The 22,742-nt window shown below is 41.6% G+C and overlaps 1 protein-coding gene across 2 annotated transcripts in view; it reads left to right on the forward strand.

Annotated features, from left to right (window-relative positions):
- Positions 1 to 22,742, forward strand: part of macrod2 (mono-ADP ribosylhydrolase 2) — a 410,263-nt gene that overhangs the window by 379,097 nt on the left and 8,424 nt on the right. Inside the window, exons 10-15 of one of the 2 annotated variants that reach the window (XM_083987841.1) lie at positions 1,963 to 2,001; positions 3,678 to 3,737; positions 9,013 to 9,051; positions 9,476 to 9,520; positions 10,919 to 11,077; positions 11,760 to 11,828. In XM_083987841.1, the coding sequence (XP_083843967.1) occupies positions 1,963 to 2,001; positions 3,678 to 3,737; positions 9,013 to 9,051; positions 9,476 to 9,520; positions 10,919 to 11,077; positions 11,760 to 11,828 (411 nt within the window). Of the gene's footprint in view, positions 1 to 1,962; positions 2,002 to 3,677; positions 3,738 to 9,012; positions 9,052 to 9,475; positions 9,521 to 10,918; positions 11,078 to 11,757; positions 11,829 to 22,742 lie in introns of both variants that reach the window. The other variant, XM_083987842.1, reaches the window with a different exon arrangement.

Below are 22,742 nucleotides of genomic sequence, written 5' to 3' on the forward strand. Positions count from 1 at the left end.
GAACAAGCATCAGGACTTATAATAGTTGGATGAGAGCTTGTTTTAGTTTAGAAAGTAAAAAAAAAAGAAATCTGCCTTTTAACATTTAAGTTAACTGATAAACACATTAGCCTATATCTCTTGTCTTTATTTCATCCAAGTATTAAGCTGATCTATGAAGACTCTGGGTCATGTAACATCTAAATTAATGGTGTTGAAATCAGTGCTCGTAGTGTGTTTTTTTCCCATCGGACATTTTTACCACACTTTGTGCTAAACTACTACACTAATCATCTCCTCACTCTAATTTTATATTTAGTGCACATGCAGATATGAGAGCAGTATCAATCCTTTCATCAAACACTCAGAAAGACATCAAATGAGCAGTTTTCCCAAAATGTCAAATGATCACAGAGCTGATATTTTCTCCTCTGTTAAGTTATGAGAGAATATTTTGTGTGAATTTATCCCTGGTGTTTTCTTTAGCCCGAGGAGGGAGGAAGGAAGGAAGGAAGGAAGGAAGGAAGTTAGAGAGGTGTCATATATTGTTAGTCTTGACCACATCACATAAATTCCCCACGCCGAAAGCAGTCTTGAATGCCACTAATAATGTTATAGGACATGGCACTGGCTGAGGCACCCCATGTTTCCATTCCTGTGCCATTGTTATACAGTATCAGTGGGCCTTTCCTTTGTTTCCCCAAGCAGGGTTAGATTAATGCACTGTACCCTTTTATTCAGTGTTATACAAAAGAAAAGCCTGTCGCTGGATCCACAGGGAGCTCTGATGGTTACAATTCTACAGAACAGATGACAACAGCCTTTCATCAAGCTAACACTTGCTTTTCCTTGTTAACCACAGTGCAATCATGGCTCAGAGTCATGCACAGCCATGCACACAATTATATCACACATGTGCCCACACACATACTGTACAGAGTACCCCATCGTACCGTATGAACTACCGTATGCAATAGTCTATAGTAGCATGACTCTAAGCATTTTGAGGCATGCTGAGCTGTGCGGGGTTCTGAGTTAGTATCAGTGTATTTGTTGTGTGACGGGAGCCAGGAGCCATGAACAGGCATCCACACTTTCTCCTACCCCATCTCTCACTCTGCGGTTCCTTCTGAAGCAGCATCCTAAGCGTCCTTCTCATGTCACACTGTGCATCTCAACTCATCCTCCAACACCTCTGGTTCATGCAGACTCTCTCTCTCTCACAACAGACCTGTGGAAAATTACTTTTTATAGGTGAGGTTTAAAGATAAGCCCAGAGTGGGTTATACCTCACCTGCACATGTTTTATTTATTTCATTTATTTAGTTGATTCTACAGTTGTGCAAATACAACTTAAAGTTAAACTTAAAAAAAAAAGAAAAGAAAAGAAGAAAAAACCTTTTCTTTTTCCAAGGTGGAGTTATCCACCCCAGACTTTAGTCCTTGTAATTTGAGGAAATGGGAGGCTTTATGTCATTTATGCTGAGCATACCAGTATAGGTTTAATTGAAACAGAATGTCTCATGAAACACACACTCCCACATACACAGTCATTTGGCATAATAACTCTCTGGATCCAAGGCCGTCTGCTGGGGGAATTGAGGGAATTGAGGGAGGCTGTGAGGGTTGTTGGTATGATTTTGGAGCATGGCAGCTGGTGTGATGAGGAGGGAGGAGGTGAAGGAGCTTCAACAGCCAGCTTTTGGGCATGTGAACCAGACTGTTTTTTTTTGTTTTTGTTGGTTTTTTATTTTATTTTTTGTCCTAAAATAAAACCAAATCAGATTTCAATCAGATTTTTTTTTTTTTTTTTGAAACACTGCAGATTCCGCTTTCATTGTTCTCTGGTGTAAGTAGACAGCAGCACCGAATACTGTGCTGATGAACATTATAATCAAGGAGATGAGTTGTGATGACTCATTGTATCATACATTATAGAATAGCATGGTTTGACATGCTGTCTTTCCCCCCCCTCTCTGCCAGACAATGACACGGAGGTTACCGAGGAGCAGCAGAAGGGAGGTGAGTGACAGAATATTTCATGGTTGCCTTTTCACCTTAACACCTCCATTAAAGCACACAGAGGCAGAGTGAGTGGCGTAGCTTCAGCTGGTGACAGTGATTTGCCAGGTTTTATGCAGCCGATGAAATTGAATGTTTAGTCATTTGGTGACAAGTTGAATCCAGGGCCTGTCACCTCGCAGTTAAAAATACTTCATGTGAGGCACATTACTGAACAACAGCTTACATCCACAGCTAATTCCCAACACTATTCTCTTCATCTGGCTCGCGGGCACAATGCCTCCAGACCACCGAAAGTGAGTGACAAAGAAACAGCAGAGCAGCGTCCCTGCGCAGCGTGTGCGCCATGGCGATGGCACAAACACAACTGTCAGCGTATAATGCTTTTATCACCACACCATCTTGGCACACGGCCTGAAACTCCCAGATACTGCTTATCGGATAAACTATTGACATTTGTCTGTGCACTGTTGTCCTGAATAAGCAATAACAGAAAACCTCATGGAAGTGTGTGTGTATTGTTTGAGTAGCAGGAACAATAGATCCAATAGAGTAGCGGCAATTCTCCTCGGCAGACAAAAAAAAATGTCATTTTATGAATTGTTTGATAAAATGTACTGCCTCTAGCAGTTTTCTCCAAGGTACAGTAGGTCTTGGAAAGCACTTGATGGTGAGTTTTCTTTCCAAGTGCGTAGGAGTTTGGACCAGGGGCTTTCCAGGGTCTCACTGCATCGTCCCTCAAAGACGTCAAAGTACACGTGCAGTCAACTAAGCAGGGAACAATGTTAGTTTTACTGTCTGTCAAAGGAAGTCTTCAGATTACCACAGATGTAGAACCCAGGGTGCTATCAAAATGTTTTTCATCCCAAAGTCACCCCCATGATTTGCCAATTACACGCATCTGTGTTTTCAATGAGATTCTATTTTAGGTGAACATAAAAGGGCTGTTTTATAAGTGCACTGTAAAATGTGATATTCCAGAGTGAAACAATGTGCGCGTAATGGCTAAAGACTTGACTTAGAGGAAGGGCATTTGTGTGTTTGGCCCATTGTTAGCGCCTGAGCGACTTTGTTGTTTCCCGTCACGTTCCTCACCAGCTATTTTATGCTGCATACAGTATAATAACATAGCATCAGACCATATCAAGCCAACTGAAATAACCCTGATAATCCCTAGCTCTGTTATATCATCGTGCCAGCCCTGCCCCGGTCCAGTTTGGCCTTGTTTGATGGGCCTCTGCGCCAGAGCCAAGATCTGGCCTTTTATTCTGCTCCATCAGCCAGAGTTTGAATCAGTGCAGCCTGGAGCTGATTCAAAGGTTCAAACGACTGCCATTCTCACATGGAATAGCGCTTTTGTCCCAGACTGAGCTCTGGACTGGGTCTCATAGCCTTGCATTCTTCCCCTTCCTCTCACAGGTGTTATTTCTTTTCTCAGGCAGGTATAAAACCAAACAACGCAAAAGCCAGGGAGTTCTCCCACAGACTCTTATAGTGTGGGCAGTTGAGACTCAACGGCCAAGTTAGAACAGGAGCTGCAATGATGCCATAAGCTTTCTTTCCTCACACCATCAACAGTTCAGACTGACAACACTGCATCCTAAATTGGGTAAATAAAAATGTATATTCTGATATTCTATATAACCCTTATTATGTATTTTTTTCTTGATTCATAGATAATACATCACCATCCAAGAAATCTACCCCCAAGGAAGAAAGTGAGGATAACAACAGAGGTATGTCTGTGTGTGTCTGTGTCTGTGTGTGTGTGCATGTGAGCGTATGTGTGTTGTCATCAATGAGGATTGCATTTTTTTCAAACATTTCAAATACAGTGGAAGCATTGTTTATTGAAATGTGTGTACAGAAATATTTGTTTTGTGTGCATGAAGTAATGGAGTGTGTTCTTGGTCAGTAATCTCTTGCTCTCTGGTACCAAGTTGCTCTTTGGGGAAATGAATACAAGATGAAGCTTGGTCTTTTTTTAAAGAATGTTTTCTTAGAGGCAAACTTGTTTAAGAAGCCATTATCTGGCTATTCTGCAGTTTCAGCCCCTTTGGATGTGTAATATTGAAACAATTATAGGCTTCTCCGATACGATGGACCAAAGATAATTAGATTCTTACACTGGAGGGTGTTAGTAGGCAATTAAAATCGTACACCATCCATTTGTCTTCAAGCCTTAAGGTTGCAGGGAATTTTTGAAGATAGCAGTCACGGTTGTTTTCTTTAGGGAAGCGGCTCCTCTCTGATTGAGAGAGGCTGGACTAGATAGCACAGTCACTTCAAGGGCGTCAATACACACTGTGTTGTTAAACAAAGCGCAATAAGTCATTTCCCACTGCCTATTCAACATACCTTTTCGTAATCCACAGCAGTAATTCAATATGATTCACAAATTCAATCACCAGCATTAGGAGGGCATAAGTATTTTGTAATAATCTTTATAAATCCTAATTTATCAGGCCCGGCAGCTTAATAGTAACTAATCCATTCACAAAAGGCCTTGGCACAGCTTTCTAGCATGGGAACACTCAGTCCTTGAGACAACCTCTCTCACAGGAGGAGAATGGAATGATTTTGTACTGCCTGCACTGTAAAGGTTAGGACTGGTTCGATATAGCACATAGGACGGATTAATCATAGACAACACTCAGATGTCAGGATAGCACAGACTAGAGGAAACACGAGCTGCAAAAGCACACTGTCAGCTAACTGTACGTGAGACGGACACAATGAGACGCTTGAGGGTCTCATCCCACATCTGTACAGCTGTGTAAGATCTCGTTTGAACAAAAAGCACACCATTTTTCACCATGGTTGTCTGTAGAGCCAGCAAAGCAGGTCATCTATTTGTGATAGTCAATATGTGGAGCACTTTTTAGAATAAATTACACTGCAGCAGAGTTGGTGGAGTGTGTCTGTCAATGTGCCTCAGAGTGATCCATCACATCCATCACACTCCTCGGGGGGATCGTCTCTCCTCAGTCCACAGGTCAGGCATGAGGGGCTTTTAGCCACAGCACTGATGAAGAGAGAACATTAAGCTTAAGCCCTGCTCCACTGTTGTTCCACGATAAATACGCTGGTTACAGTGAAGTGAAGATAATTATAGGGCTGCTCTGTCCTACACACAACAACTGCTAGTAAAAAGCACAAAATGAACGCAAACAGCCGACTGGACAAAGGAGCAGGTCACCTGTGGTATAACTAACCATTCAAACAACACAGTAGCCTCTGTCTTCTTTTGAGTGTCAGACAACAACAAAACACATCTCCCATCATACCTTGTCTGACTGTGTTAGACTTACTTCATCTTATTCCATTTTTTAGTGGTATTTCAATTTTTTATTTTACCGTTATTTTCTTTTCTATGCACTTAAAGGGACATTGTGTAACTTCTGCACCTTTAAGGTCTCATTCATGTCTAATGAATACTCCTCATTCACAAAACGTTCATGTTTCTTTTTTGTTTTGTTTTCTTGAAAACAATTTTTATTGCATTTTTTCAAAACATAAAACACACAGAACTGCTCAGACATGACAGAAAAGAGGAGACAAAAAAGCAGAATGTGGGTACAGTGAATAGAAAAATGTTATGGAAATAATAAATGACAGTGGGCACATTTTCTGAGCAGCCCCCTCCTTATCAATCTACAAAACGTCCATGTTGATGTTAAAATGCTGTGTAAAGTTAAAACTGTATTGACTTGAAAAAAAATGTGGGGATGATTTCAGATGTGAAAGAAAACAGCACATCAACTCGTCTTTAAAAAAGAATCAGATATACAATCCTTCATCAACTACAAATAACCCTGTAGTGTGTTTGTACAAAAAGCGGTCACTGATGAAGTTTGTGTGTGTCTGTGTGTGTGTGGGTGATTGCATGCGTGTGATGAGCTATGCTGTGATGTAATCCACATGAAACAGAAGCACAGCATGCAGATGCTGCGAGCCGTAGAAGGAAAAAGAGACAGGCAGGAGGAGCGAGACGCAGAGGTCCAGGTCGGAGCGTGGCCTCTCTAGGGCGCACCTGAGCTGGCAAACAGCCCCACAGTGTCTATTATTTGATATCAGATTGGTATTAGGAAGATTAGTGGATGTCACAGGGCACAGTAAAATGTGAACATTGAGCCAGAAATCAATGCCTGGCTGGCTGGGTCTGTTTGCCTGGCATGCTTGAGCTTTTTTCTGGGAAAGACCTGAGGAGGAGAGAGGGGGAGACGGTGAGAGACGGACGGCACAGAGCGTGGATGGACTTCCAGATTAATAACCATATGTGTGGACAGACAGTGAGCTTCTCCATGGGATGCCATCTCTTACACCTTGGCACCCTGTCAAGCATCGCTAACAAACACGCTTGCACCATGCTTGCCAACACACATTTCACATGCAAAAGGTCTTTGAATGATAGCTGCTGGTCATCTCAGAGCCTTTTTTTCCTTACACATGTCTCATGAATTTTTCAAGTTCCCCTTTTTTTTTTCTCTTTTTCTTTTTTGTGCTTTGCTCCAGTTGGCTTTAATGGAAGGAATAAGAGAGACAGGGCTGGGGGAAGAGATAGCGTAACTAGACTGAGTGTGTGCATGTGCGTGTGCCTGTGCCTGTGTATGTGTGTGTGTCCGTGTGAGTGAGTGTGTTTCCGCATTTCTATTCACTACTGAATATGAAATACTGCTTTTACTTCCTACTAAACAGAAATACAAAACATTATCTGTAGCTGGTGTTTACTCAAGAATCCTGCAAGTAGGACACACGGGAAGGTTGAATATCAGCATCTAAATTCTTAATGACTTTGTGATACTGTACCTCTGAATCTGATGTTGACATAAATCATTTATGTGTGTGAGACTGAGATTTTTTTTCAACAAAACACTTCAGAGCTGTCACTCCTCCACTTCAAGTGCAGCTAATACCTCCACTGTCCTGCTTTTTCACCCCATGCCTTCACCATATTTCTGAAAGTGGAATTCATGGGAGATTTGACACTAGCAGTGCTGAGGTGTGGACTTTGGCTGGAGCTCCTCTGTGTGAAGTATGTCAAACCCTGATTCATGGTGAAGACAGTTTAGTACAGTGAGTATGAGGGAGAGTAAAGTTGTGACAATGCTGCCACCTGCTGTTTGCAGCACATGAGTGAGCAGTCGGTTGGAGACCCTGGCTGGTTTTACTTAGTGGAGACTAGACAATGTTCTAATTGAACTTCACTTGAAGCCATTATAAATTACATCTGCCCAACACAGAACCTTTTGTTATCCGCTCTCTGCACGTATCTGTGTGTTTACCCACAATCTGGCCCGTATAGCATTCTTTATCACAAATTGAATACTGCTCCATTCAATAAGCCAAACACGAATGATCAAATAACAAGGAGGAAATTACATTCAGCCTTTTGTCGTATCTGATATATTGTTGTTTGGGATCACTTTAGACAGATTCAACAGCCACGGATAATTTTTAAACGCAGAAGAAAGGTTTAGAGTGACCTCATAGCGAGCGAAGCATTCATCTTAAGTTGTTTTTCCCAATGAAGTATTCTTTTCAGCCCCCTGTCTGTGGCTCCATCTCAAAATGCCAGTCATGATTAATAGAAAGGATTGCCATCTACTGTGTGTCACCAGCATTCTCTGTGACGGACAGAGGCACTTGAGACAAACATGCAGCCCTGCTAGAACTGGCCTTTTTCCCATTTAATAGAGGCTGGCATTTTTATTGTTCTGAGTGCAGGGTAAAATTGCATAGATATGAAAAAATGGTTTCTCTCTGCAGCTTGTTAAAAAAGCAATTATGGAAGCTGCACACAATAGCCATTGTAGAGCATGTTCTCTTATTGGTGTCATGGCTTTCATTTACTCAATTTGTCCCAAATGTCATTTGTGTGTGTGTGTGTGTGTGTGTGTGTGTGTGTGTGTGTGTGTGTGTGTGTGTGTGTGTGTGTGTGTGTGTGTGTGTGTGTGTGTGTGTGTGTGTGTGTGTGTGTGTGTGTGTGTGTGTGTGTGTGTGTGTGTGTGTGTGTGTGTGTGTGCATAAGAATTACTGAGAGTGACAATAACGTTAAAGAAACTGGGGGTAACAGATGTGATCCATGGTTTAAAGTTGTTTTATGTCACAATTAAAATCTGTCTTTTGCACATACTGTACAGTATTATTGACAAATTTTGCAATATTGTTGTATTACAGTAGACATGTATTGTTGTATTACAGTAGACATTTTGATAGTTGGGTAGTTTCATTATATACTCTCCAATGTACAATACTACAGAATAACATTATATAATTCTGATTAAATTCTATCGACATTTTGGTTCATTACCAAATAACCAAACACAAATGCCATTCCTATCCCAGCTAAACTTTGTAATTACTACAAGTAACACTGTGCACTACAATGGTAAATGTCAGTACTTTTATGTTTAACACCATAGTAATACTACCTTTTCACATAATTCCACCTTTTAACTGTATTCATGTTAGGATGCTAATGTTAGCGTTTAACTCAAAAGCACCGCTCTGCCTAATTACAGCCTGACAAAACTGCTAGCATGACTATTAGGCCCACAGCCTCACATCTGTTCAGTGTAACTAAGATATACTTTGACAATTATCTGTTTTTAAGCCTTAAAAACTGATGCTTAAAACTAATTAACGCTAACAAAGCAAACAAACTAGCTTCACTTTTTATAATAATAAATTAATAATTTGCCCAAATGTTATTAGCACATGGACAAGAAAAACATTCTCATGTATGAGCTTCTTTTTTTACTGACATATGAAAGAAACCCCCTCCATGTGAAATTACATATTGGAGGTGAGGCTGGTGAAAAAGGAGCTAGACAAGACGCTGCTGTTTTAAAATGTGATGCCAGCTCCCACAAGACGAATCTTTTTCCACGAGTTGAACAGTTTGTGATCATTAGAATGACTGGTAGCTTTGTTCTTCAGAATTAATGGCTGGCGTTATCCCCATGCATGCTTGTGTTTGGTTGATGATTCCTTTCCCTCCCTTTTCAGGTACAGAGGAAACAGGTGATGAAGAAGAGGGTGACAATGGTAATGTAGCTCTACGGACCATTAACACATGTTCTGAGCCTCTCGGCGCTACCAGCGCTTCTTGATGTCATTTGTCATCAAAAATTGAATTTCCTATTCGCTCCAGTTCAGTCTTTCCATCCTGTGTGCCACTACTCCAACTAAAAAACGTACTCTTATCACACAGGCTTGGAACAAAGAAATCCCTCAATTATGTATGGCTTTAGAAGTGACATTCTTTTCCCCTTCTTTTCTGTCACTTAATTTATGCATGTCTTTGTGGTTCCATTGCTCTCATACTGCAGTACAAAGACAATGCTACACAAAGAGATAGAATGAAAAGGCTGTTTGAGGTGATATCAAAAGCCAAGTCAATTCAACTCCAGGCTCTGGCAATGAACTCAAATGTTTTCCACTCTTTTGAATCCTTTCTCTGTTTTCCTAGATGCTTGTGGTGGGAAAAAAGATGTGGAGATGCCAAGTCAGCCAGGTACAGTAACAAGTCAAGCAACATCATTCACTGCTCAGACAGGAGGCGTGCAGACTGATGGTACTGTTACTGTATCTGTACATGAGATGGGAATAGTAGTAGCTGAGCGACATGCAGCTCATTGCTCTGGTTTTCACTTGAGCTCAGAGTTTGATTAAAGATCTACTCCCCATCAGTGTTGTTAGCAGTAACTAGGAGAAAAAAAACTCTAAATGCATCAGTATAACAAGTCCCGAGACTCTGATGTGTTTTATTGTACTGACAGAGAGAGCCTAAAGTGAACTGTGTGTGTATGTGTGTGTTACAAAGGGGCAACCATTAACTTGGAGCTAGGACCATTTTTCTTTCTCTACGAATATCCTCTATGCTGCTGGTATATAATTAAGATTCTGAATTTGCATACTGGCAGTGAGAAGCGCCTCGCTTCTCCTCTGTTTTTGTTTTATTCAAATCCCATCCCATTGACAAAGATTTGACAGATAAAGCCTCTCTGAACATGAATTTTGTAGATATTCTGTGAGAGTTATAGCAAATGCAGCCCTGGGATGCTATCCAAGACCTGAGATATGTAATTTCTTTCTCATGAGACACAAACAGAGAGGTAGCACCGAGGAGGAGCAAAGATATACAGTTTAAAAACAACACCTGCAGGCTAATTTAGCCAAAAATGCAACAGTTGCATCATTCTTGTCTTGTCTTTTTGTGTGCGTGCGTGTGCGTGTGCGTGTGTGTGTGTGTGTGCGTGTGCGTATTGCAGGTGAAAACAGATCAATATGTTGTTCAATTATGTGGTCTTGGTTACTTTGTAAAATATAACCTTATAACCCAACCTGCACAGAACCTTTATTAGCATTTTTATTTACCAAAGACTCCTTCTTCTCATTCTGCTTTGTGCTGCTCCTTTTATGGTCAGATTTGTTATTTTAACTACTAATACCTAGGATATATACCCATTGTAGCAAAAGCACAATAATTTCCCTTTAGACTTTAGAAACCACACCTCAGCAAATACAAGTTATTTACTGATAAAATAAAATGGCACCTTTACAATACCAGCCATTACAGGCAAGTTTTATATCCCAAACTGTTTCAGACAGAAGTAATCTCCAATTGAATTTGCATATAATGAAGTCTAAATAAAGCGTTACGATTAAGCGAAGGTGGATGGTGGTGTCTGGGAGTTTTTTCTTCTTTCCTGATGATGCCCATGTCTTAGTAGAAAAGAAGCACCTGTTGGTGTGAAAATGTTTCTGAGGGATTTCTGTCTACAGTAATAAAGTAGGGGCTTGTTTTTCTGCCATGTTACAGGATTTAACGTGAAGGTTTTAACTCCCTGTGTCAGGATTAATGCTTCAGAATGTACCTCTTTTTGATATTTTAATGTTTGTGTGTCTATAGAGGAGAATTTAGTAGAGGAGGAGCCAAATGAAGAGAAGCCTACGGAGCAAAAGGAAAACCAAGAGAAACCAGATGACATGGATGTTAGCGACAACATAGCTGAAGATAAGGGCATTAACGATGATAAAAACAACGAAGAAAAAGAAAAAGAAAAAGAAGGTATTTGCATTGCAAGGCTACATGAACTTCCTGTTACTGTTTTACATCCAAAAGCCTTAGGCACACAAGTTGTCAGTCACAGATATTAATGCTAAGGACTCAGGTGATTGTCTGATGTTTTGTCATTATATTGTTCAAATGATTCACTGAGCAGAGGCAGACAAACAGGAGCGAGGCAGCTTCATTGGTGAAACCCTGATGGTTGATGTAATGTCAGCATAACACAATTAAAACATAGATGTATGCACTTTTCTTTTGGTTTACCAGCAGTCTTAAATTACATGGTTGGGAGATGGAACACTATAAATGCACAATAAGGGTTTTCAATGCTAGAGTGTTTTTTTTATTTCTTCCTGTCAGTGTTTTGAATTTATGCAAATTCATCTCTCTGCACAGAATAAGCAGAACCAAGTGAGGAGGAATTGGAGCTGAGATTGCGTGCAGTATTACAGATTGGACATACAATATTATCACTGGAGCCTCACAGTCCACACAGCACATACACACACCGAGACAAGCAGACTCACACATAAACACATTAACGACGCTGATCTAACTGAAGACAGTAGGTCAGGCTGCTTTTCTTGCAGACGTGTGGGTGCGATCACCTGTCTGCAAAAGCACTAATGTCATGTCAATTTGGAGTGTAACAAGCATCACAGCTTTGCTTTCCTTTCTCCAGCAGAGGAAGAGAAGCCTGTTGCAAAGAAAGAGGAGGACGACACCGCCAAGTCTACTGTGGAGATGGAAGGCAAGATCTGATTTGCTTGGTTTTGATTTGATTTGATATGATTTGATTTGACCAGATTGAGAGTCTGACTGACTGGTTTTCAATCAATGCAATGTTTGCGTGCAGTTTAGTGTATTTGTATACTTGTGTATTAAATTAGTGTGGTCAGCGTTGTTTTTGTTGTCTGCTGTCTGTCAAACTAGATTTCCTCTGGAATCAGTTTCAGCCTCGGTTCATAGGATCTATTTTATCACCCATGCATCACTTTGAACAGGCGGTCCTCAGGCATGGCAGGGAGACTCCAGTGGCATCACACATGGACACAGGAAAGCAACATCACAGCTGATTCTTGAATTAACTTTTTTGTCAGATGTGCCCAGTGAGAAACTTTCATAGGAAGGAATTCAGTTCTCCTTAATACATCCATCCCAATACCTTACAGGCCTATGCAGGTATTTTTTTTCATGATATGAAATGGTTTTAGTTGACTATTTAAAGGGACTACGAGGAGTTTTGGAAAGCGAAGTGTTTTCACACTACATTTCCCATGAGCCTCTCTGCGCACGGTTACATTTTTGGACCGGCACAAGACGGATGAAAGCGAAAACATTTGCCAAGAATGTTTTCATTAATCAAGAATGAAAGTCGGAGGTTCGAAGACGATCCGATACCGTCGTAGTTCCGACCATAAACGATGTCAGCTAGCGATCCAAAACTAGGAAATGCTGGGCGAGCCGACCAATAACAAAATAACTACAGTAAAGACAAAACAGGGCTGTGGTTAGCTCACTTGGTAGAGCACCCGGCCCATGTGTTGAGGCTATAGTCCTCACTGCAGGCGGCCCCGGTTCGAGTGGCCCTATCCTGCATGTCATTCCCCCCCTCTCTGCCTCCCATTTCCTGTCTCTCTCTGAACTATCCTGTCAATTAAAAAAAGCCCCAAAAAATGAATATATAATATATTTATCGAAAATTGACCCATTAACAAGTGTGGGTAATGTAGATTCATCCACATTAATATGAGACTGTCTTATAACCAAAAGCAAACTCCTCGGGGGCTCTTTAATGAATATGATTTGCAGAAGAATTAAATTAAACTATCAAGCTATCTTTGTTACCGCCAAACAAATATAATAATAATAATAAATTATTATGTTACATATTGCAACTAATGTGTGGTAATCCATGAATGTGTGCTGAAACCAGTCACATACTCTTTCTTCTGCGAGTAACGTTTGATGAAAACTAAGTGCACAGGACTGGTGTTTAAGGAAATACCTTTGCCTTCTTTTGTTGTCTGTTTAGCCTGTATATTTTTGCCCTGTCTTTGTAATGTAATGTACATTTCAAGCAGGAACAACAAACTGGCTAGACAGTCTGAATGTCTGTTTGACCAGAGTTTAAATGTTCTTTCACATTGATGGTCTTGTTAAGAAAAATACTGAATCATTTGGACAAAAGAAAATACAATATTTAGAGTGATAAACACCCTAAAACAGACAACTTGAATATATTTAGTACAGTTCTTTTTATTTCCCTCTTTTAACTGGGCTGTCTCAACTCTATTCTCTCTCTCCTTTTGGAGAGAAGCCAGCTATTTTTAATATTACCTAACCTCTACTCTTGGGTGTGTAGCCCTCATTTATGTTTTTTCCCTTGACCGCATGGAATAATCTGTCTTTATTATCCCCATTTTTGCTGGCTCACACAGTCACTGATTAAGGTTGTTCTCTGGAGAAGTTGAGGGCTTGATTTGTGGGCCCCTGCCTCTCTAACCCCACTACTTCACTAACACAAAGGTTTCAGTCACTCTCTCACCTCTATTTCACTTTCTCTTTGACTGACATTCAATTAATTTAGGGTGAGAGTGAGCGTTCCAGATAGATCCATCTCAGATAGCCTCCTCCATCCTCTTGTGAAAAGCCACTGGAATACGTCCTACAATCGCTACAGGCTTTCCATCACTGGAAAGCTTCACTCCAGCCTGTTGATTGTGTCTTGCCTGTGCCCGCCAGTGCCTGTCACTGTCTAGGGTTACCATGGGCCATGTGCTGTGCGGTGGCACTGTCAAGCGGTAAACAGCAGTGTCATTCCTGATTGCAGGCAGATTGCATTTTGTATAGAGGAGCAGGGCCTTGGACAGAGTGCAGACCCAAACCGTCTCGGATATTGAATCTCATGCAGGCCAACACTGCCCGGCTCAGCCATGCGTAACCAGTTATTCAGAGGACAAGACCAAATGATTCCGGAGCCAATACCCATTATTAAAAATAATAACTGTAATCAGGCTGCCTGCTCATGGCCATAGAGGTTAAATCTGCTTCATTGAAAGGAGTAATAAAATGGCTCATAATAATGGGAGGAATAAGTAATGAATCAAACAATCTGAGGACAGCTGAATATTAGGTTTCTGCACACATACATACATGTATACACCTACTCATGAGTGTGTGTTCCCTCTGCACTAAGTCTTATACAATACCTTATTTTACAATGTCACAAGTTGTAATCTGCAAGCCCAAATAACTGAGAGATGGTGATATATGTTTTGGATTCATTCTTAAATTCTGTTTTCCTCTCTTCACACCCTCTTGGCAGCCTGATGTGCACAAACAACATCAACAGGAGATGGGCTTTGTCTCTTTGTAGGATAAAATCATATATTTAATTAAAAAAAAGTAGCCAGTCATTCAATTTAATAATGAATCTTTGATTTACTGAATTATTTTCCATTCTTTGTCAAGGGCAGACTGACTCCTCAGCTCAGACATCACTTTTTTTTTTTTTTTTTTTTTTTAGAAATGAGCTAACGTTGCCAGCATGCTAACAGTGGCCAAGAAGTGTGATAAATCTGATGCTATGACAAAAGAGTGTGCTGTCTCTTTGAGTCTTCTCTTTATAATCTGGCAGTAAATGGTGTTTGGTTGGTACTTTCTAATTTAGTATTTGGTTAATTATTCAGTCATGTTACAGCTGCACTACACTTGTGGCTGTGGATGCATGTGATTTCAGAATTAACCAGCTCGGAGCCTTCCTGTCTCGTGAACATTGTCATAGCAGCAGGCTTCGCTGATTAACCTCATAATGAGCAGGCCACACTGTACATATTAGCGATCCCACGTTGCAGGATGTGATACTGACGGATACGTCTCCGCAGTCTTCTCTGATATCATCCTTTGCATTTACGCATTTATATCCACGTGCTCCCAGTTGTCTGCGATGTCGGTTGACACCCCGCTGTTCTCACATAGCTCAGTATTGCACATATGGAAGTGTGTTTCACAGCTAAGCATCTCGGTCCCAGCTCAGTCACACAAAATAACATAACACGTAGCTAAGGAAAACAGCTTTATGTTTTATTCATTTTCACTCTCATCATTATAACTTGTTAATGTAATAATTTATTCAGTCTACACACATCCTTATAATAGATAAAGTTCCTAATACCAAACTACGCCATCTGTTGTTTGCATTGCAGCTCTGTTCATGTAAATATGCTTATTTTAAAATATTTAGTAATTAATTCAATTATAAGCAACCAAGACCCATAAGACCCAAACAATACATCACATACATTATTTTCTAGGGATTTTTTTTTTAGCTCCTCAGTATGTCTTTGTAGAGCAGAGATATGTGAGGAGGTAGACAGAGGAGTGTTTTTGTATTTTAAATCAGGCTGCGCCTCCACTAAATGAATCATATGTATTAGATATCTCCTTGCACGGGAAATGAGATTCTCTGATATTTGGGATGTTATGAAGGCTCCCCAAATTGAAATAGGAATCCAAGCAGCCTTTATTTATGAATATTCATAACCTACTTGGAAATGGAAATAGAGGCAACAATATGTTGTTATTGTATTTGAAATATCTGTCCGGCAAGCCTGATTCTGGTGACTTGAGAGAATGGGCACCCGCTTCAGTAAGCTCACGGAGCATCCATAAATTAAAATAAGACTGTCTTTGCCTAAAGCTACGAATAAATAAATCTGAGTTGTGAACAGAAATTGTTTTTCCTTCATGCAGTGTGATTCAGGAGTCGATAGCTATTGTCTTAGCTCCAAAGGTGAGATTTAATGGCTGCAGAGCTTCAATGCCACTGAGTAAACAGCAGCTCTTCCTTTCCTCCAATCAAACTTGGAGGAAGGTTAAACTGTTAAGTATTTGCGATGCCGTACAATACACAAACACATGATCTGTTCTATGATGGGATTTCCTATCCCACTGCCATTCAGCTTAATATGTGTCTATTATCAACATGGCCTATAGTGTGTAACTTCTATCGCCCCCTAGAGGATTTCTGTGTTATTACAACGTTACGGCCGGCACCTCAATATGGCGTATGGCCCGGTGTAACCCGCCCCTCCCCTCCCCACCGCTACCGTTTGTTTGGGAATGTCGCCCAAGACACCAAATACAAAAAGAACAAATACTTAAAAATGCCGCGAGGTGTTAGAGGAGCCGTTGTATCATCTCCTCTTGTAGTGGCTTGGGTGAAACGGATATTTACAGTACAGACACGTAGAAGTTACGCACTGTAGCTTTAAATATGGCAGTCCTGTTCTTCTGATTCTACTCTTCGACATAAAGCACACCTGTATACACAGCACAAACAACTTTGCAGGAAGCCTGAATCTTCAATACATCGCTGTTGCTTTTATTTTCCTGCCTTTGATTAAACCGACCTCCGCTGGAGGCTGGCTGTAGGATGAAAGCAGCGCCTTTACTGTGGAAAGATGCTACAGAGAATACTTTATAGGGGTGGTCTCCACCTGAACGTCTGTGGGTGCAGACCTGAGGACCAGACAGAGGAGTAGGGGGCAGACTGTAATAGCATACTAAAGTCAGGCATGAGGAACCCTGCAGGGTAGATGGAGAGAAAGAGGATGGAGAGACAGACAGACTCAGCAGGCCATCACAACAATCTCAGTCTCAACACAGCAGAGAGACAAGCCACCATTACATCAGCCCAGAGGCTGCTGGAGCTGACACTCCCACTGCTCATCTCTCCCTTGATTTTTCTTTGTTTCCTTTCTCCTCCTTAGACATGTGGTGAAAAAAACATCACAGCATTTCAAGTAAACTGAGGTTCATCCTCATTATCCACCAGTTTTCACTGCTTTATGGTGATATGATTGTCTTACATTTCATGGCCTTCTAACTCCAAATGTTTTCTTTTTACCCTGGTGGCCATGATATGTTAAGTATTGATGGCTGCAACTGCTTTATTTAGCACTGTGACTGGCAGCTCGCGGTATGTGAGGCTGTGAGCAGAAAGCCCAGATGCAACAACCACAAGTGGTGTATGGTGCCCACTGCCCAGAAACCACGCTGCATGCCGTGTACCTCTCTTTCTTTTAGGATCTACAAACAATCATAAAAATATATGGAAGTGAAGGTGCAACAATTTCCCTTCATACAACTGTCGAGAGAATTGGTTTTATTCTCATATTTGCAGGTGTTTTCAGAGGATGTGATTGATTTCTATGTATTTTACTCCCTGTGGTATACTGTACAGCTTGTGTGTACCAGAACAACACACCGACACAAATGGTGGCTCTGAAATATAGCGGACTTGCTGTTGGCTATGATGTGAAGGTACTCACAGAACTATCACAGCACAGTGACCCTGTGTGGTCTCTGTTTTGTTAAAGCATCAAGTACAAAGTGGATTTTTTTTATTAATCCATTGCAATTCAAAACTTTTTTTTCCTGCTTCTTTTTGGCATCTTGAATAATTTATCCCAGTTTCCAATGGTCGGCTCCATTCAGAATGTGTTGTTGTTGAAGTGCAGTTTGCATTTATATTCTTTCATCTGAAATTGCAAAGAGGATTTGAAGCTTTGCTTAATTGGTTGTTTTGTGCCTTTTCGTCTTGGTCTTTTGTGAACAATGGAATACTGGTGGTGTAAATCTAATTCTGGAGAGCAATGCAGTCTTTCCTGTGGCTATGAGTTGTCAGCACACAATTAACTTTTGGCATAACATTGTATACTATAGCACTGAGTGGCTCCTCGGGGAGCAAGCTGCCACTGGCTGAAGACATTAGGCTATGCTTGTGTTTTATAGCTTTTTACACTGACTGTGAAAGTCCAGGAACAGAGGCTACACCAATCACAACCCTGCTGAGGCATTGTGTGTGAATGCCGAGAGGAGACTACTTATCTTTATCTCTATTAATGCAGCCTTGTTGTTGAGTTCCATTTGGCTTTGCTCCTCACTCTTAAACTCAACTACACTCCTTTGACTTGTTTTGTTAATTTTAGCTGACTGGATATCAAACAGAGCCGGTTCCCCTGGTGTCTGGCTGAATTTGATTCCTTGCCATCACTCCTCAGCACATCCATCACTCTGTAAGGTTTTCCTACTGAGGAGTGAATCTGGTCAGTTAGCTGGAGATGGGAATAGACCAACCAAGTCCATTATGTTGGTCACCTCTGGCCCAGAGGCCAGCTTCAAAGAGGGGGGCCTCATCTAACAGACTATAAGGGACAGACTTTTTCTGTGCTCCTTTGAAGTTCTTCTTTTGATCAGCTCTCTTATCCTGTCTCCACCCCTCTGTTTGCTTCACAAAAACAGCAAATGAATCAAGCAGAGCAGAGTGAGAATTTGTCAGCCAGCAGAGATACAACAAATGGGTGTTTGAAAAGTCTCAAACACATTTCTGTCTCCATCACACACACACACACACACGCACGCACACACACACAAAGCCTTTGAAAACACAGACAGTGTCTGAGTGATGAGTGATCTCTGTACAGGTTGCTTGTCTCTGGGTGGCAGCGAGGAAGACTTGATGGTGGCTGCGCTTCAGTTTGAAAAAGAAGCAAAGCCAGGCGGGATCCTGACAACAATGCTCTTTGAGACTAAAACATGACAACTGGGACCATGAGTCTTAAACTCTTTGGACTGCAAATGTCACTGTGTGTTTAATTCACTGGAATTGTTCTAATATTGACCCTTTTACTCAGAATCCAAGGAGGGTATGATGCAATAATCACAATACAGTATTATATCAGTGCTGCAATAATTAGTCCATGAATTGATACTGTAAAAAAAGACAAATATTTAGCTACCAGCTCTCTGTTGTCAGGGCAGCTGGGTGCAGGAGGTAGACTGAAAGCCAAAACAAAAACCTGCCCCCCAATGTATCATCTGTGTGTGATGAAGAAGCAATGTACGTGTAGAAAAAGTGCTAGATGAATGGGTGTAGATAGCTTTTAGTGAAAAGTGCTTGCAGTGGTCAATAAGACTAGAAAAGTGCAGTCCAGCAGAACCATTAAAAACTCATTAGTTGCAGCTCTAACAATATGACACAAGTGAGTATATTATCTCATGCTCTGTGCTATGATTGGAAAATGATACATCAGAACAAGTCATCAGAGAAAATGCTATTGGACAACGCAATTAGCTCACAGAGGTGAAGTGAGATCATGGGATATTGTTACAATGGGGATATCCGATTTAACTTCCTCATTCTCCATAATTTTGACTCCATTAGGCTTTCAGCACAAACCTGACACACACACACACACATCGCTTCCACTGAGGTCTACCAATCAAGCTGCTCTCTAACTGACCTTTAAATAATAGACAGCTGCTGCTCTGCTTGGTTTTCACTGCAGTCTAGACCAGCTCTGTGATTATATTGACCGGTCCGATCCATGATAGCCTGTGGAAAACCTTGAGCTGCCCAGAAGAGGCATCGCTTCATAACTGCAAATCTGTCAGCTGGCCAGAGCCGTGTCCTTGGTGACACAAAAACATCCAGGGCTTCCTCTATAAACACGCTGCTTCTACACCTCCCTCAGCCACGCCGTTTCGCTCCCTAATGGTTCGCGGCAGGTTAGCCAGATCACCTGGTGTCAGATTCACCAGGTCTCTGCAAGATTGTCCTGCCTGTGCCTTGAAATAGTAAAGCACAATAGGTATATTGAAGACAGCGCGGGGCAGCTTCCTGCAGCAGGGCTGCTAGCAGCACAGAGTCTAAAGATTATGTAAAGTAATTCAGCGAGTGATGAGAGAGGAGCAGGCCACCACTGACAGCAGGTTTAGCAGGTATGTAGGTCACACAGGGGGAGGCCTCTTTTGCATTTTTTCCTTCCATGTCTATTTTTGTGTTGTCTCCATTTCTCACTTCTTAACTTAATCAGTTATTCACTTACTCCTTTCATCTCCGCGTATCTGTGTTCTCGCTCTCCTCTTATCTTCTGACGGACCATGGTGACCGTCTCACACTACCTTGGACAAAGTGGGGAATATAAAAAGACTAAAAGGAGAGATCAAGAGTGAGAGAGCATTGCCAGTGGAGACAACTTTTTTTTTTACTTTTTTTTACTGGCTCTCCTGTTTCTTTCAACCTTATGTCTTATCTGAGGTTTGCCAGTGGTCATTTTCCCTTTCATTTTTTTTGCAACATATGTTGTCAACTGTGCCCCCTCGTCTCTCTTGCCGTCTCTGCCTGCCTCTAATCATCTTCACTTTCTCTTGAGCTGCGGCTTAACCCCAAAGCAGATGGTGTCCTGTTCTCTGTTCAGTCATTCAGAGTACTTTGTGTTTTCTCATCTTGTCAAGCATGGCCCAGGCCTGTGTAATGAGCTTGGGCCTTTTCAGTGTGTTTAGAGAACCCTGACCCAACGCCGAGTTGCCCCACCGCATCCACCACTGCAAGGTTACCCAAACCCGCAGGGGAGCACAATGATACTTAGTGTCCACAACCCCTCGGCCTTTTCTTAGGGAGAAGAAAGGCGGAATATTAATGAAGACTCTTGGCTTTTCAGGAGGATAGCGGTATAGAGGGGCGGTCACAGTGTTTACTGAGCAGGCTTGTTTTGGTCTCTGTAGCCTGCAGGTCACAGCTCAGTGCTCTTTAATTGGCTCAGATTGTCAGACATTGTTCCATCTCATAGCAAAGAAAAGTCCAAGTATCGAATGCTGACCCACCCCTCCTCACAAAATCCTTTTTTCCTCCTGTTTTTAGAGTGGCAGCTCATGCAGCTGAGGTATTTCCACAAGCCTGTACTATAAATCTAACATTAACATATGAAAATGGGCTGCTTTCTACATTTACCAGCTCATTAGTTCTTTTGGTCGGGCACTTGTTGAAGTCCACCCGCTCTTGTTTTGCTTGAGCAGGGAGATGTCTTTAATTATCTTTGCACTAGGCATATCAGGCCCACAGCTATTAGTCCATGCAAAGTTCAATGAGGGGCGCTTTGATACTTGTTTAAAATACATGACCCAATGCAGACAAGGCCCGAGTCCCTCATAGACCACCCAGTTTGTATTCTAAATGAATTCTGTTCTCATCTTTTGAAAGGAGATGGAGCTTCTTAATAGATACTGTTATTGACCTTGACATTTTCCTATCTCATTCTCTCCTGAAGTGCTGTTGAGCGAACAGTGGCCTTCCGTCTGCTTCATGAAAGAGACACAAACCAAAGACCTTTACCAGATATGTAATCAAATCAAGAAAAATAGAAAAACTCCATGCAATCACTCATAGAGATTTAGTCAGTAAATGATTTTCACTTGTGATGTATTCACAGAAGGTACCGGGCAGCTTTTGGGAAGTGAATGTAGGGTTTTTAGTGGTTTTCATTGGCTCCTGCACAGAGATGGTGATAGGTCATGTCCATTGTTTGAGGGGGAGCAGCTGGACACCTGTGTGGTGGCTGGGATCAAAGGTCCAGAGCCTGTTCAGACACAGAGGACCAACTCCCCATGCTACGGTTTGGGGATCAAATGAACAGGAGAAACTCTCCTGGGGAATCGACACTGTACAGCACAGACACTTCTGCGCTGCCATCGATTTTTTTTTTGCTTTTTTCTCCACTGCTCAAGAAAAGAGGGAGTTGTATGAAAGACGGAGAAATGTCCTGTGGCTGAGGGACAAAAGGAACCTCCTGTTCTGCTCAAGGCTCCTGTCTGGAACATTAAGCAGAGACGGTTCCCATGCTGCTGTGTGGGTGACCCACAGGGGAGGCAGTCCCCGTGGGCCGACTGAGCCAGAATGACAAGAACATTAAAACTGGTGCGGAAGGAAGCAGAGCTGCTGCAGATTGTGACAAACGCTGGTGGAGAATGAAGTGAAATAATGAGAAAGCTTATCATACAAAAAGCCAAAGCTGATCAAATAATCTACATCAGATTTCAAATCTAAACTGGCCATTGCTGTTCAGCTCATACACATTTTCTCTGGCTGAATAATGTGCTGCAGTACACTAATGCTGACCAACAAAACGCTAACTACCTCTTGTCTAATAAATGAATTGAAGGTGGGGGGATGTAATTTTCTGCTTGTCTGCATACAAGGGTGACTTATGCCCAACTCTCTTCCTTCCTATGCCCTCTCAAATGTGAGCACACACACACACACACACATTTGCTCATCCTCCCTCTTGATGGCTTTTCTCTCTGGGGTGTTTTCACTGAGCAGCTGAGAGGCCGAGGAGACGAGAAAAGTTCGAGAATGTGAACGTTTGACAAACGTTTCCGATGTTTTCCATCTCCTGGGCGACCTCTGTTCACTTGTAAATTAATCTGTCACCACTGAAATATTATAACTTGAAGGATAACACGAAGTTAAACTGATTACTGCTCTTGGATGCAAAAAAAAAAAAAAAAAAAATGCAGATTAGAAACCCATTTAAAATTTTGATTACCGCCCCCCACATGCTGTTGTTGCCTATAGAAATGTCATGCAATTAGTGTGAGCTGGTTTTATTCCTGCTTTCTCTAGCCCCCCACAGTAACCCACTCCTTATAAAACAAAAAAAATGTTCTCACCATGCATGCAGATGAACATACATACCAACAGGGGGGTGGGAGACTGTCAAGGACCCCTCAGGGTTCTAGGTCCCGGCTTTAAAACCACTGGTGTAAGCTGTCTAGTTTCCTGCTGAGGGAGTCAATTCAGTCTTCTGTTTTTCTCCTC

The sequence above is a fragment of the Trachurus trachurus genome (genome assembly GCF_905171665.1).
Source record: "Trachurus trachurus genome assembly, chromosome: 15".
Taxonomy (NCBI): domain Eukaryota; kingdom Metazoa; phylum Chordata; class Actinopteri; order Carangiformes; family Carangidae; genus Trachurus; species Trachurus trachurus.